This window comes from Stegodyphus dumicola, chromosome X1 (assembly GCF_044657685.1).
Source record: "Stegodyphus dumicola isolate Sdum_Otavi_A_Nest chromosome X1, ASM4465768v1".
Lineage (NCBI taxonomy): Eukaryota > Metazoa > Arthropoda > Arachnida > Araneae > Eresidae > Stegodyphus > Stegodyphus dumicola.
The window spans coordinates 219,612,836-219,625,610 of NC_140780.1; the positions used below are offsets into that span (position 1 = coordinate 219,612,836).

The 12,775-nt window shown below is 30.3% G+C and overlaps 1 protein-coding gene and 1 long non-coding RNA gene across 3 annotated transcripts in view; one reads left to right on the plus strand and one right to left on the minus strand.

Annotated features, from left to right (window-relative positions):
* Positions 1-12,775, minus strand: part of LOC146993418 (uncharacterized) — a 403,725-nt gene that overhangs the window by 221,492 nt on the left and 169,458 nt on the right. The gene's annotated exons all lie outside the window — the stretch shown is intronic.
* LOC118196685 (protein couch potato-like) overlaps positions 6,434-12,775 on the plus strand; it is a 460,571-nt gene continuing 454,229 nt past the window's right edge. For both annotated transcript variants that reach the window (XM_085808518.1, XM_085808519.1), the window contains exon 1: positions 6,434-6,699. In XM_085808518.1, coding sequence (XP_085664644.1) covers positions 6,604-6,699 — 96 coding nt within the window. In that variant the 5' untranslated portion in view covers positions 6,434-6,603. The remainder of the gene's footprint in view (positions 6,700-12,775) is intronic.

The following is a 12,775-nucleotide window of genomic DNA, read 5'->3' on the forward strand; positions in this document are numbered from 1 at the left end:
AATTTATTGTATGAAATTAATTTGTATTTATTATTGTATTGTATAAATTTGTATGAAAGAAGCCCCTGAAGAGTGTGAATATCGCTTCTTAAGACTTTTTAAAACAGGAAGCAATTATTGGTGGAGTAATTTTATTAAACAGTCTGAAATATAGGCGCCTAAACATAAGTTGTATGGCAAGTGTATTTAAATAAATAGTACAGTATATAATGATATACAATACGATGTACTATACACGACATGCATAAAAATGGTGTGACTTTACAATTTAATGAAAAAACATATGTCTCACTGTATGGCGGCATAATGTACACCAATGGCGGCAGCTATCCAGTTTCGCATATGTTGATGACAGTTTTTAAATTTCAGCACACGCTGTTTTACGCGACACATATCGTTGTGGTAATCAAATTCATCCCAAATTCAATGTTTCATGTCAGCCTCTAGTGCATTTATTATCTGAATACAAGGCTGCTGGAGGATTATAGACAGTGGCAATATATAAATGTTGTCTCTAATAAACTCTTAAAGAAAGAAATTGCAGAGTAGCGGATCTGATGAACGGGGTAGCTAAAGAAACTCGTTCCTTCCATTAGCACGTAAAATGGCCATGCATTTATTTCATCGTAGAAGAACAAAAATGAGAAGAACTTGAACAAATTTGTGAAAATGTAGGATAGATGCTTCAAATTGCAGAATGTAATCGCCGTAATTGGTATTTAGTTAGGATAATATCGTTCTCTTACATGATTTTTAAACCTCAAGCGAAATTATATCTGCACTGTAACCACAAATCTTAACACTTTACAACGCGGCATACAAACTGAATACTTCTCTTTCGTTTCCGTTTTATAATTTGGCTCTTTGACCCTGCAGTAAACATGAAAAGCGACCTGTTATTGATGTGCGAGAGCTTAAACAGTTGCTGCTGCTTATGCCTGTGCTAGATAAGAAAAAGTTCTATTGTTAATATTTGAGACAATATTATTCCTTTGTGCAGGCATTGTATATATAAGAAGGAAGACAGAATTAAATTTAATCACATTCTTCACTTCCTCTACCGAAAGCTTATGCACGTAGTAATTACATCTGAAATGTCAGAAACACTTTAGCATTACTTAAAGATCATATTTTGAATTTTCAGCTGTCAGTCTGTACATTGCCCTGGCTGTAACTGACATATATAATTCTTTACTGGTGCTTGTAACAAATGCAGCAATGTTCCTCACATGTAAGCGCAGTTAAAGCAACGAATATTTTTCCAAACCTCTTAACAACATAACTACTGACGTACAATAACCTTTTACGTTTTATGTAAATTAGATTTACAAGGAAATGAAAGCATAAGAACAGTCTTTATAAAGATTTAAAAGTGAAATTTTGAAATTTAAAATATATTTAGTTTTCTCTAAATTTGAAGTGATTACATGCAAATTATAACGCGTCGTGTTTTGACAAGAGAATTTTATGAAAGCTTACTTAAATCCCTAAGTTAAATAATAGAATACGGAGTATTTGGCATATACGGAAGAAACAAATATCATTCATAGAACTTTTCCTTGAATCAGGGATTTGAATGTCTTAATGTTTAAATTGTGATAGTATGTTTTGAAAATAGCTTTTGAGATGCATTTATTTTCTGGCTTTATTGCCACAAAATATCTAGTTACCAGCTCGCAAGGGTCATATTGCCCATAGTCATGAATAGCGATCTAGAAAAAAAAAAGTGTTTCTAACTATTTGAAAACGTCTTGAAAATAATTTTAAAAACTTCGAATTAATAGATCACTTCATTTGTTGCTTTATTTTGGAAAACATTTGAAATGTTTTTACTTTCCAAAAACATCCCTTAGTTTATAAATTGCTGAGCTTGTTTTAAAATATTGTTAGAAATTACCTATGCGATATAGCTGGTTTAACTTGAAGGTTTACTTCAACTGTACACAGAATTAAAAGAAATTTATTTCTAAACAATAATTCTAAATAATTATTAATTATTTTAAATCATTCCTATATAATTAATAATAACCTTCATCCAGCATCGGAAAAATGGGAATAATAAGAAGCCTTTCATTTATTTAAAGTAGTTTTTATGGCTTAAATTTACAATAACGCAAAAAATTAAATATAATTTAATACAGCAGCCAATTGAAAAATCTAATCTAAAAGAAATCAGAAAAATTTATCCTCACCTATTTGTACATGTGTTGTGGTGTATTTAATTATGGCAAAGCACACTAGGGCTACCTGCCTAAGGGAAGAAATGCCTTCGTGGAGGACTTTCTATGGCATACTGGCTCGTATACACGTTACACATGGGGAAAACCACGAAAACACCCATGCAGCCAGCCAGGTCGCGGGATTCGAATCTCGAACCGAACTACCAGTGTACAGCGACTTTACCGCTCGGCCACTGGTGGGCCTATTTGTACATATTAATTTCAAGAATTATAAATTTAAAAGGATTTTAAAGTAACATAATAAATTGATTTTTGAAATTCGTTTCACTACTCAAACTAATTAATGGCTTATATTTTGAGAACCAATTAACTTTGCATAAAATTTTGCACTGATTCGCTGACAGAAATTTTTAGTGCAATAAAGCTTTTGACTTCAAATGATTCAATTGATTTTTACGAACTTATAACAATAAAACCATTAATATACGACAATAATATAAAATAAGACTTAAGCAAGGGATTAATTAGCAAAATGTTCTTCATTTTTATTTATGAATTGTTAGCTTTTTGCGCAAATACAATCATATTTATTTACATAAAAGTTCCATACATAAATGAAATGAAAGGAAATTGCTCGATTTTGAAACATAACTTGTCATTCTAACAAGTCACTCTTAGCCTTCAACTTCATCATTCTTGTGTAGCAATTAATTATTCCTAAGCTTTGCTAATTTATGATGAGAATACTTACATAATCTTTTCCCATACATTATCATTTATTAAGTCTCTCCTAAAGGCCATTAATATACCATTAATATACTTCTCCCCTAAAGGCCCTTAAATTGTATCATATGATCACATATCCAGAAAATTATTGCATGCTGTTTAATCATACATACTTAGATGTAATTAAATGATCAAACAAGATTGTATCGTAGTTTGACAAAATGGTGATCTGAAATCAAGATTATAGATCCCACACTAACGTAAAACTGTTGCATGTATGTAGCCTTTCTTCTTTCAGTGTGAATGTGATATTGGTCTAAGCCCTGTGATGCGTCCTGGGCAATGATTCTGGTGAGGAAAATGCTAAAAGACCGATTTATTCGGCTATTTTTGATGAACGGCAGAAAGTGACAGGTCACTGAAAAACAACACAATTAATAAAATAAACCATCTGATTCTTAAGGTTTGAAATAAAAGAAACTCATCACTCAATAAAGCATCCCCTATTCAAAATGTTGAAGGAACTTACGTGATGAAATTCTAACAGAAATTTTATGACTATTTTTTGCTCTATGAATGAGCGCGCTTGTATTAGTATTGCCTAAGGATATAATATAAAGATTCATACCACACACATATAACTGATGACAGTCGTACAAGAAGTAATGAATACTATCAGTTTCTATGCTAAATTTTGCTAATGTTGAAGCCTGTTAGTATCTGATTGTGAATTACTGTTTTAAATATAACGATATTCATTAATTAGTAATTTTCTTCGGTCTTAAGTCTAGGTATTTCATAAATTTAAAATTTAAATCTAAGTAAAAAAAAATCATAGCCTAAGTCTCTAAAAACTAATAGTTTAAGTCTATTAAAATTAATAGTTTAATCTAGTAGTACTAAAAATTAACAGTCTAAGTCTAGTATAGTCTAAGTATTTCAGAAAAATTAATTCATAATTTTGTTTATGTATGGTCTCAAGATAAAAACCTTCTGATACACATACACCCTATTCCATTTATGAAATAAGTAGCTAAAATCCAGAAAATATATAAGCTACTGATACTTTGATGGAGCGGTTACATCATTTATTAGAATATTTTCTTAACTATATTTAAATAAATTCTTCTCTTGATTTCTTTCAGAGCTATCACTTCTTCATCATGCTTTTCCAACTCATATATAATGTACATAAAGACTGTCATATATAACTAACAGATAAACAGAAATATCAAGATCTTTGATTTATTGTGTTTAGAAAATAAAACAGAGTGAATAAATTTTATTCAAATAATTTTACCTCCAAGTGGAATGGCCTTTCAAAATGGAATTAATTAACTGCAAATGTATCCTTGTAAAAAGTAACATAGTTAAGCGCTCAGTGTGTTGCGTATCTGTGCAAAAGCTACAGTTTTTGATAATACAATTAATTTTTCTCTAGATTAACATTTATTTATCTATATTTGACTATTTTTAAACCGTAAATTTCTCAAGAAACTTAATTGAGTTGGAATTTATTTAAATTTAGTGACTTTAAAATCTTTTCTCGAGCTCTCTTGAATTTTATAAATTAATAATATTTTATTTGCTCTATAAACACAGAAATTTTATATATTGTGTCAAATTTTAAGAATATTGCATATGAATTAAATTCTAGAATGATCTTCAAACTTTCATTCATAATTTACATATATCACTCGCTAATGGTATATAAATATTAGAAGATTTTTATAATATACCTAATACTATAAAATGGTTTTCAAATGAATGATAAATGTAAAACGGAAAAAATGTATTACATAGGAATGAATGCAAGTGCGTTTATATTGAAATTTGATTGAAAAGTAGATTTAGAATATTTTAAGGTTATATTTCTGTACTGCTGTGAAAGAAGCTATGTAGATATTAATACGTTTCTACCCTATGTATATTATTATCAGAAGGCTGACTTTATAACTATATCTCATTCCGTAAGTTAGCTTAATTAGGATTTTTATTATAAAACTCTGAGCACATTACTTTTATTAACTAATGATCATTACATTATATTCAAAGATGAATGAGCTTCTTAAACATGTCATTTACTTCTCCTGAGTCGCATATATTTTAAGCCATTTTCGTGAACTTATAATCGTATGGGTTAGATTTTCTGATTAATTTAACTAGTTTAAATACGAATAGATTATGAAAAAGGAAAAGTATCACTGATCTGAAAGAAGCAACAATATTCATGATTAAGCCTAATTATGCTAAATTACGGAATGAGATACCATTCCGCTTATTTTGGGGATTCTAGTTACAAACACTGTATTGTAGTATACATAATTCATTATTACTGAATTATAGTAAAATACTCAGGAATATCACTGATAGTAAATAATTCGAAGATTTAAGAAGAAAGAAATGATCCTTTTTTTTAGTATTATGAAACTTGAGTATGCAAGCAATAGTGACTATATTAATGTGTATACTTCTGGAAATGACTGCACATTGAATTCTTATGTATGATCTTAAAATATATTAAATTGAAATATTAGTAATTATCAGATAAAAAGGCAAGCACATGTAATCCTAACTTTGAGAAAGTTAAAGTAACTTAGAACTCCTTCAAATATATTTGTTCAGTGTGCAGTAACAAATATTATTTATCGTAATACTCACCTACTTCCATATGAGGTCGATTTCTTTCAATTATTGAGTAGCTTGGACCTCGGCATACATTCATCCTTGCTGCAGGTTTTGTGGAAGTCAGATATTTATCAGTGTGTTTAAGATCTTATATAATGTACATGAATTTTTAAAATCGTGAATTTCTCCCGTCCTACTGAACCAGTTAACGAACTGTAAGTATAAAAACTTTAAATTAATTTATCGTATTGGTCTGATCATTCATGCTAGATTTTACATAAAGTTTCAGAAATATTCTTTTTAAACGCTAATGTGTAGGAAACGAACACAGTCGAAAACATATTTACCTAATAATTTTGTCTTAGTTTCAATTGAGAGGAAAGGAATACGAACACAGTTTTTAGACTTTCATAATTCCGTTTCAAACTAAATTTGCAAAACGCAACAAACTGATTATTTAGATCTTTGGTGATTTGGCAGCTTCCTAAGGTAAATATGAGACAAACATGTCAGAAAAATCATCACTTAAATATGGGTTTCTGAAGTATATAACTTTAGCATTGCCTCACTTAAGATAAAAAATATTTCTTCTTATTATTACAAAGCGCTTCAGAAACTAAGATCTGCAACGGAATGTTATTGGAAATTGATCATACACGCGGAAAGTGCGCTAGCTTTAAAGATATTAATAAAAAAATAGAATCCGTGGGGAAAATATTTTCATCAGGAAAGTCGCTGTGGTCTCCGGCACACGTATCACAGTTTTTCTCTCGCCAAACAGAAGCCAAGAGAGATCGGTTCTTAAGCGAATCATCGCCAAAAATGGAACAAGTTCGAGGATGTGTCTACCGAATACGAGGAGCGAAAGAGAGCGAGAGAAGGCTTTATCATTCCATACACCACCAAGAACTTCCCGTAGTTCTGCGCCGTACACTTCAGGTAGACACAGCGCCGCAGCACATCCTTCGACACGAAGAGGCACGTGGTAGAAGAGTTAGGCAAAATCTGATAATTTTTATCGAAGACAACATTTTTATTTTAGCCCCTTTATTTTAAGAATCATTTTTATATGAGTTGGGAAGGAATGTCAACGCCAAGCAGCAACAACAGTCCGCTGACTTTGAGCCAAAGCATGGATTCGGTGCACACCTGTACCGAAGAAGAGGTAAGACAGGCTACTTTGTTTCTTTGTTTTCTCTTTAATTAATACAGCAGGTGCTACAGTGTTCCCAAGATGACTTGAAATTTGGTCACTCTTCAAGTATTCGAGATGAAACTCACAACAAACACATTTGCACATTTCTATTATTCGCGATTCAAAGTATAAAGACTTAAAATTGCATTTTCTTCAAATCAGAATTGTGATTTTGTTCCGCTGATACAAAAATGACAGTCTGCATTGCTAAACTAGATTTTAAGAAATTTGAATTATTGCTCGAGGAAATCTAATCAAAACATCTGGAATGGTTCAAATGTAAACTATTATTTTTTGCAGTCATTCTGTAATTACATAGATCTCAACTAAATAACTTAAATTTTAATTTTTTAAAAATTCAAAAAAATTTGCAAAAACGATTCGAGAAAAACACTGCTTTAATTTTTAAAATATTTAGCTATCATTTAAAGATAATTCATTCGTAAAGAGAAATTTTATTAAGAAAAGATATCGGAAAAATTAACGATAAAAATTATACGTGTTATGGTGCAGAAACATAATTAATCAAAGTATCGGGAGGTTTAAATATGGTTTATTTTCAAACATACTTAAAGCAGACATAAAAAATTATTAATTCAATCTTTCCTATATACTTGACATAGAATCGTATGACACACTTCCTTATATTGTAAATACTTCTGAGCTGGGTAGTTAGGTCATAACGATACCCTTTTTTGTTATGAAATTTGCAAGCTTGTATCCTACCAAATTTCAAGGCATTTCTATGCATCTGCTCTAAACATTGAATGTCTTTGAACATTTTATGTATGCTGCCGTGCGCTATATTTCCCTGCCAGTCCATGAAATACTTACGATTAACAAGCTAAAAAAATATTACATACATTCAATGCTCATAACTAAATTTATTCCATATATATTTATATTATTCTGGTTACGTTCATGAGTTTAAATCTGATATCTTTTCAAAATGTTTCGTTCCCTGATTCTTAACATAGAATGTTTCCTTTTTAACAAAAAATTTCAAGAAGTTAAATTTAATCAAAATGTAGATTTACAAATCAGACCAAACAATTTCAATCCCGTTCTGCTGAATTTTTCTTATAATTTGTACCTTTATAAAGTAAAATTTTACGATAATTAAGATGATGCATAAAAGCAATTATAAAATAATAATACTTACTTAACCATTTGAAATGAAAATTTGAGGCAGAATCTTAAAATTGACTCCTTAAATAAATATTTCCTACAGATACATATATGAATGTTATTTCAAGTATGACTTGGAAAAATTCTGTCGGTCTTCTGAATTTCTCTTCAACCGCAAGAATTTGCTTAATTCTGTATTTGCTATTCGACAGATTTTCTTTTTATTTTCTTTTACGATAAGAAATCCGTATTTTTAAACAAATTGCGCTTTCTTTTAAATGTCCTGACCCCACCTATCGAAGAGACTTTTGATTCCTAGCAACTATAAATATATAAAATCGACTTTACAGAAAACTTCATTAATTTCTATAGAAGTATTTGAATTCGTATATGGTACTTAAATTAATGTCATAAAAAGTTATAGTTTAAATAACATATAGAAAAAAGATTATCATTTTAATACTGATTTTTAAATGAGAATACTCAGAAATAATTTTTCATTTTATGCTATACTTTGGTTCTTAAGCGTTTCCCGAGAACAACTCAGGTAACGTAATCTTTCATTCATTTTTTAATAGCTTAGCCCTAGTTTGGTGCCATTTGTTGCTAAATTCAAAGGTAAGATATTTATTTTCACAGAACATTAAATATTATTTACAAGAAGTATCAGTTTCATCTGCTCTTAATAGCGCAATAAAATTTTTATGAATATTCTGCTCTTCTATCAGAAGCTTTAATGTAGTGAAATATTGAATAATAATTATATTAGGCTCATCTATAATGTATAAAACTTGAAAGGTATATATAAATATACAATAAAAGTATTTTTATTTGTATTTGCAATAAGATTTCCACATACATAATAGCAATAAAATGTATAATGAGTAAAGAGTTAAAGAAGAGAAGAGGTGTAAGACAGATGTAAGAGAAGAGAAGATAAAGAGTATTTAATTCGAGATTTTTGTTTAGAGCTATCTCTCATCGAAATGGGCCAAAAGCAATTCTTTTATTTTATCGCAATGTATGATCACCTTGTCTGAAGTATTCATCTTGTTTTCAGTTTTCAGATGCACTTACTTTATTTTCCATATACATTCATTGTATAATTTCTCGTTTATGAATCACAGTTTCCACTTATTATATTTGGTGTATTTGTATTTTATGATATAGTAAGGACAGAAAATAGAAACATCTAAATTTCCCATTGTCGGCACTGTTTGCGCCGCTCATAGGCAGCCCGGTCTATTAGGACTGTAGCATAGGGGCTGTTGTATTAAGCCAGAGCAAAGAATAATCTAAAATCAAAGTAAAACTGAGAGCTATTGTATTATAGTCCGTCTCAGTTTTGACGGAGAACTCCTCCCCCCTCCCGGGGGATTAATCTTAGAATGGATCTCCTACACCTATTCCCTTATCGCAATCTCTTGACAGAACTCTCAGTTCGTGAGTATTTTAAGTACCTCCAAGTCACTATACATTTATATACAGTCATGTCTTCACCAGGATTCGAACCCATGCCCTTGGCTAAGGCAAATAAGACAACTTTTGATGTGCACCAATGTATTTAAAGCGAATTAACAATGCAATTCAGACTTTAAGGACTTTCGGTTACATAAGTTGAAATCTAGTTACCAATTTTTAAAAGGGGAGCAGAGGGTATATTTTGACTTACATCGTAATAGAGCTATTTACTTGATTTAATTCATATATAAAGAATTTCCTCCCGTATGAGTTGCCAACTCGACCATTTTCGCCTGCGGGCGCGGTGCTAATGCACCCTAACTTATTTTAACTAAACGTGAGCGGCCTCCGGCCTTACTAGAGATATAGGAAAAAACTCTTGTGTAGTTGATACCTACAAAATGAAAAGGATGATCTTAATCTTAATCTAGAGGTATTTACACCCTAGAGAAAAAACAGAGCTGCAATGAAAGTTTCATATTCATTAGTGAAGTATATTGCTTTATTTATTTTATTAATTATAAGCAGATGAACATGATACTCTTCAGTATGTTCTTTTTTCCCAAATATCAAAGGCAGCTTTTGAATTTTATGTCTATATTTAATTTCGGCAAAATGTTTCACTGGGCTCTTTCGGGAATGTATGAGACATTTTTCTTCTAACTTCGAGATTGCAAACTTTTAACCTATTTCAGTATGAGATTTTGAACAAATAAAATAACATTCTGCAAAACTACTCTCTTTGAAGCGGCAGAATTGGTAAAACCTCCTATGAGTACTACTGAATTACTTTAAAAATAAACATGAAATTAATGTTAAATAATTTATTGCTAATTTTAATGATCATATTTTGATACTTGTCACACGCAAGCTTTTAACAAATTTCTATGTACAGATTTTCTAAAGATATTTAAATGTTTAATTTATTTGCCTTATTAACATAATTTCAATTCATATTTTTTCATAATTCATTTCCAATATTCTTTTCTGCGGTGGAAGATTTATACATTCTTTTAACTTCGATAAAAATGATAAGCTATTGTTTAGTGCTACCCATTTGCAAACGTAATGTAACTAAAGAAAAATGCTTAGATATCGAGATTTCTCAAAGCATTCGCCATGGCTAGAATTTTCTTCTGGTCGTTATTCTGAGTAAGGAAAAAATTATTTTACAGATAATTACAATAGTTTAATATTTATTTTATGAAGTAACTAAAAAAATACAGAAATGGTTAAAATTTGTAATAAGATTCAAGAATTAATAAAAGGAATAAGAGCACTCTTTGTATTTCATAATTAATAAGAGAAATTATTTCAGGGGATACTAGTTTAGGGAGTTTCATTGTAAAAAATGTGTCCAATGTATAAATGAGACCAAAAAAAAAAAAAAAGACTTTTTTTTCAAGTCTTCAGAAATACCAAATAAAATTTCTACATACCTTATTATGCTATGCTTTACTAGGTTAGATCATTATGAATGAATACTTCTATTTTATAACCTTAATAGGTGAAGGAACGTACGTGTGTTTCAGATAAAACGGGGTAATATAGTTCCAAAAATGTTAAAATACTTTAAAAGTTTAAACTATTCAGCAAACAGTTTTAACAATGGAAAAAACAAATACTTGTTCTCGCAATTATCGCTAATCTGTTTTAAATAAAATGATAAAATTCATAAACGTTTACTTCCTTTTTATGTAAAGTGACACATAAATAAATAATAAACGATGCTTGAATTAAAAATGGTGTAATTCTTACAAAAATTACAAATTTAAAAAATATTATTATATGTGCTTGCACATAATAATATTATTAATATATGAGTATTATAATTTAATATCGTTCACAGTAAACACTGAAGCTAAAATTTTTAAGGTGTGTTGGTGTATTTAATTATGGCAAAGCACACTAGGGCTATCTGCCTAAGGGGAGGGATGCCTTTCGTGGAGGACTTTCTAAGGGAAACTGGCTCGTATACACGTTACACATGGGGAAAACCACGAAAACACCCATGCAGCCAGCCCGTTCGCGGGATTCGAACCTCGGACCGAACTACCAGTGTTCAGCGACATTACCGCTCGGCCGCTGGTGGGCCTAAAATTTTTAAGGAAAATATAGCAACTAAGTTTTTTTTCTAGACAAAGAAGGAAACGTTTTTAATAAACGTATATATGTAAAAAGCTAAGAAACATCACACACATTAATCAAAGTTTTATGTTATTTAGTAAAACTATAGTGTCATATTTTGTGCTGTTAATGATATCATGATTTGTATAAGAATTAAAAACTGCATTTTAAAATATTTAAATGTAACTCATTCGTTTTACTGAGATTTTTAAACTGAAATTTGTCATTTTCCAAATAAAATCATTTGCATTTAAATAAAAAAAAAAACTGTAAACAAAATTGAGCTAGTTAAAAGAAAATAATTTTTTTTCAAGAGGAAATATTAAATTGTTCTATAATGATGAAATATTTGAATAAATACATTGTTGGAAATTTATATTTAAAATCGCATGATCCAGGGCATCATATTTGAGTAAATTAATCCAGGACCCCGTATTGTCTAACAATCTAAGCGTTTACCTACGAACAGAAAATTTTTTATTAAAATTAGAACAATAATAAGGTGTGAAATGTTAGTCAAAAAGTTTACTACGATGACATTACCAATATATTTAGATAAAACTTAGCAGAAAAACATAGATTTTACATTGAGCATTATGTCTACTTTTGCGTGAATAACAGATTATGAAGGAAACTGGAAGTTCATACAAATTATTGATTACGATGTCTTGTTAAATAATAAAAAAGAAGTACATAGTTTCAAGATATTAACAAAAATTAATGTCTTTTTCTTGAAATTAAAAATTGAGTGAAATAAAAAAATCTAAAACTAAAGAATAATTTTAAATACACACAAATCTGCCGTTTAAGTAATCAGTTACATCATACCTTGGCTTTTTAAACATATCAGGGCATTTGTAAAGATAGCAACTTAGCATAAAACTCACAAACAAAGTCTAATGAAATATACAGATAGTATAAGATACCTCAAATAAGAACGAGTTTATTCTAATGTAGTTCTTAGGCACAAATGGCATACGGCTTGCAAGCAATAGAGGAAACTTGCTCTATTCCCGTTATATTTCTGGGAGGGAGGGGAGTTGTTGCACAATCCTGATGCTTCCCTCCCCTTCGCTCTGATGCGTCTGCCAGTTGCAGATATCTAGGATGGGTAACTCCACATTCATGTCGGAGGAAAATGATAACATTGTGCAGCATTTCTATTCTTACCTGTCCTGCCGCGCTCTTTTTTTCCTGCGCCTCATCCCATTTGGAATCCAAAAGATGTTACTTGTCAGTTTGCCTCTAGCCACTTCTGGGAGGTGCTGACTGCGTTGTTCTCTCTCTTGCCAACGTGCTTGCACTTTGCTCCAATGCCACTCACCATTTC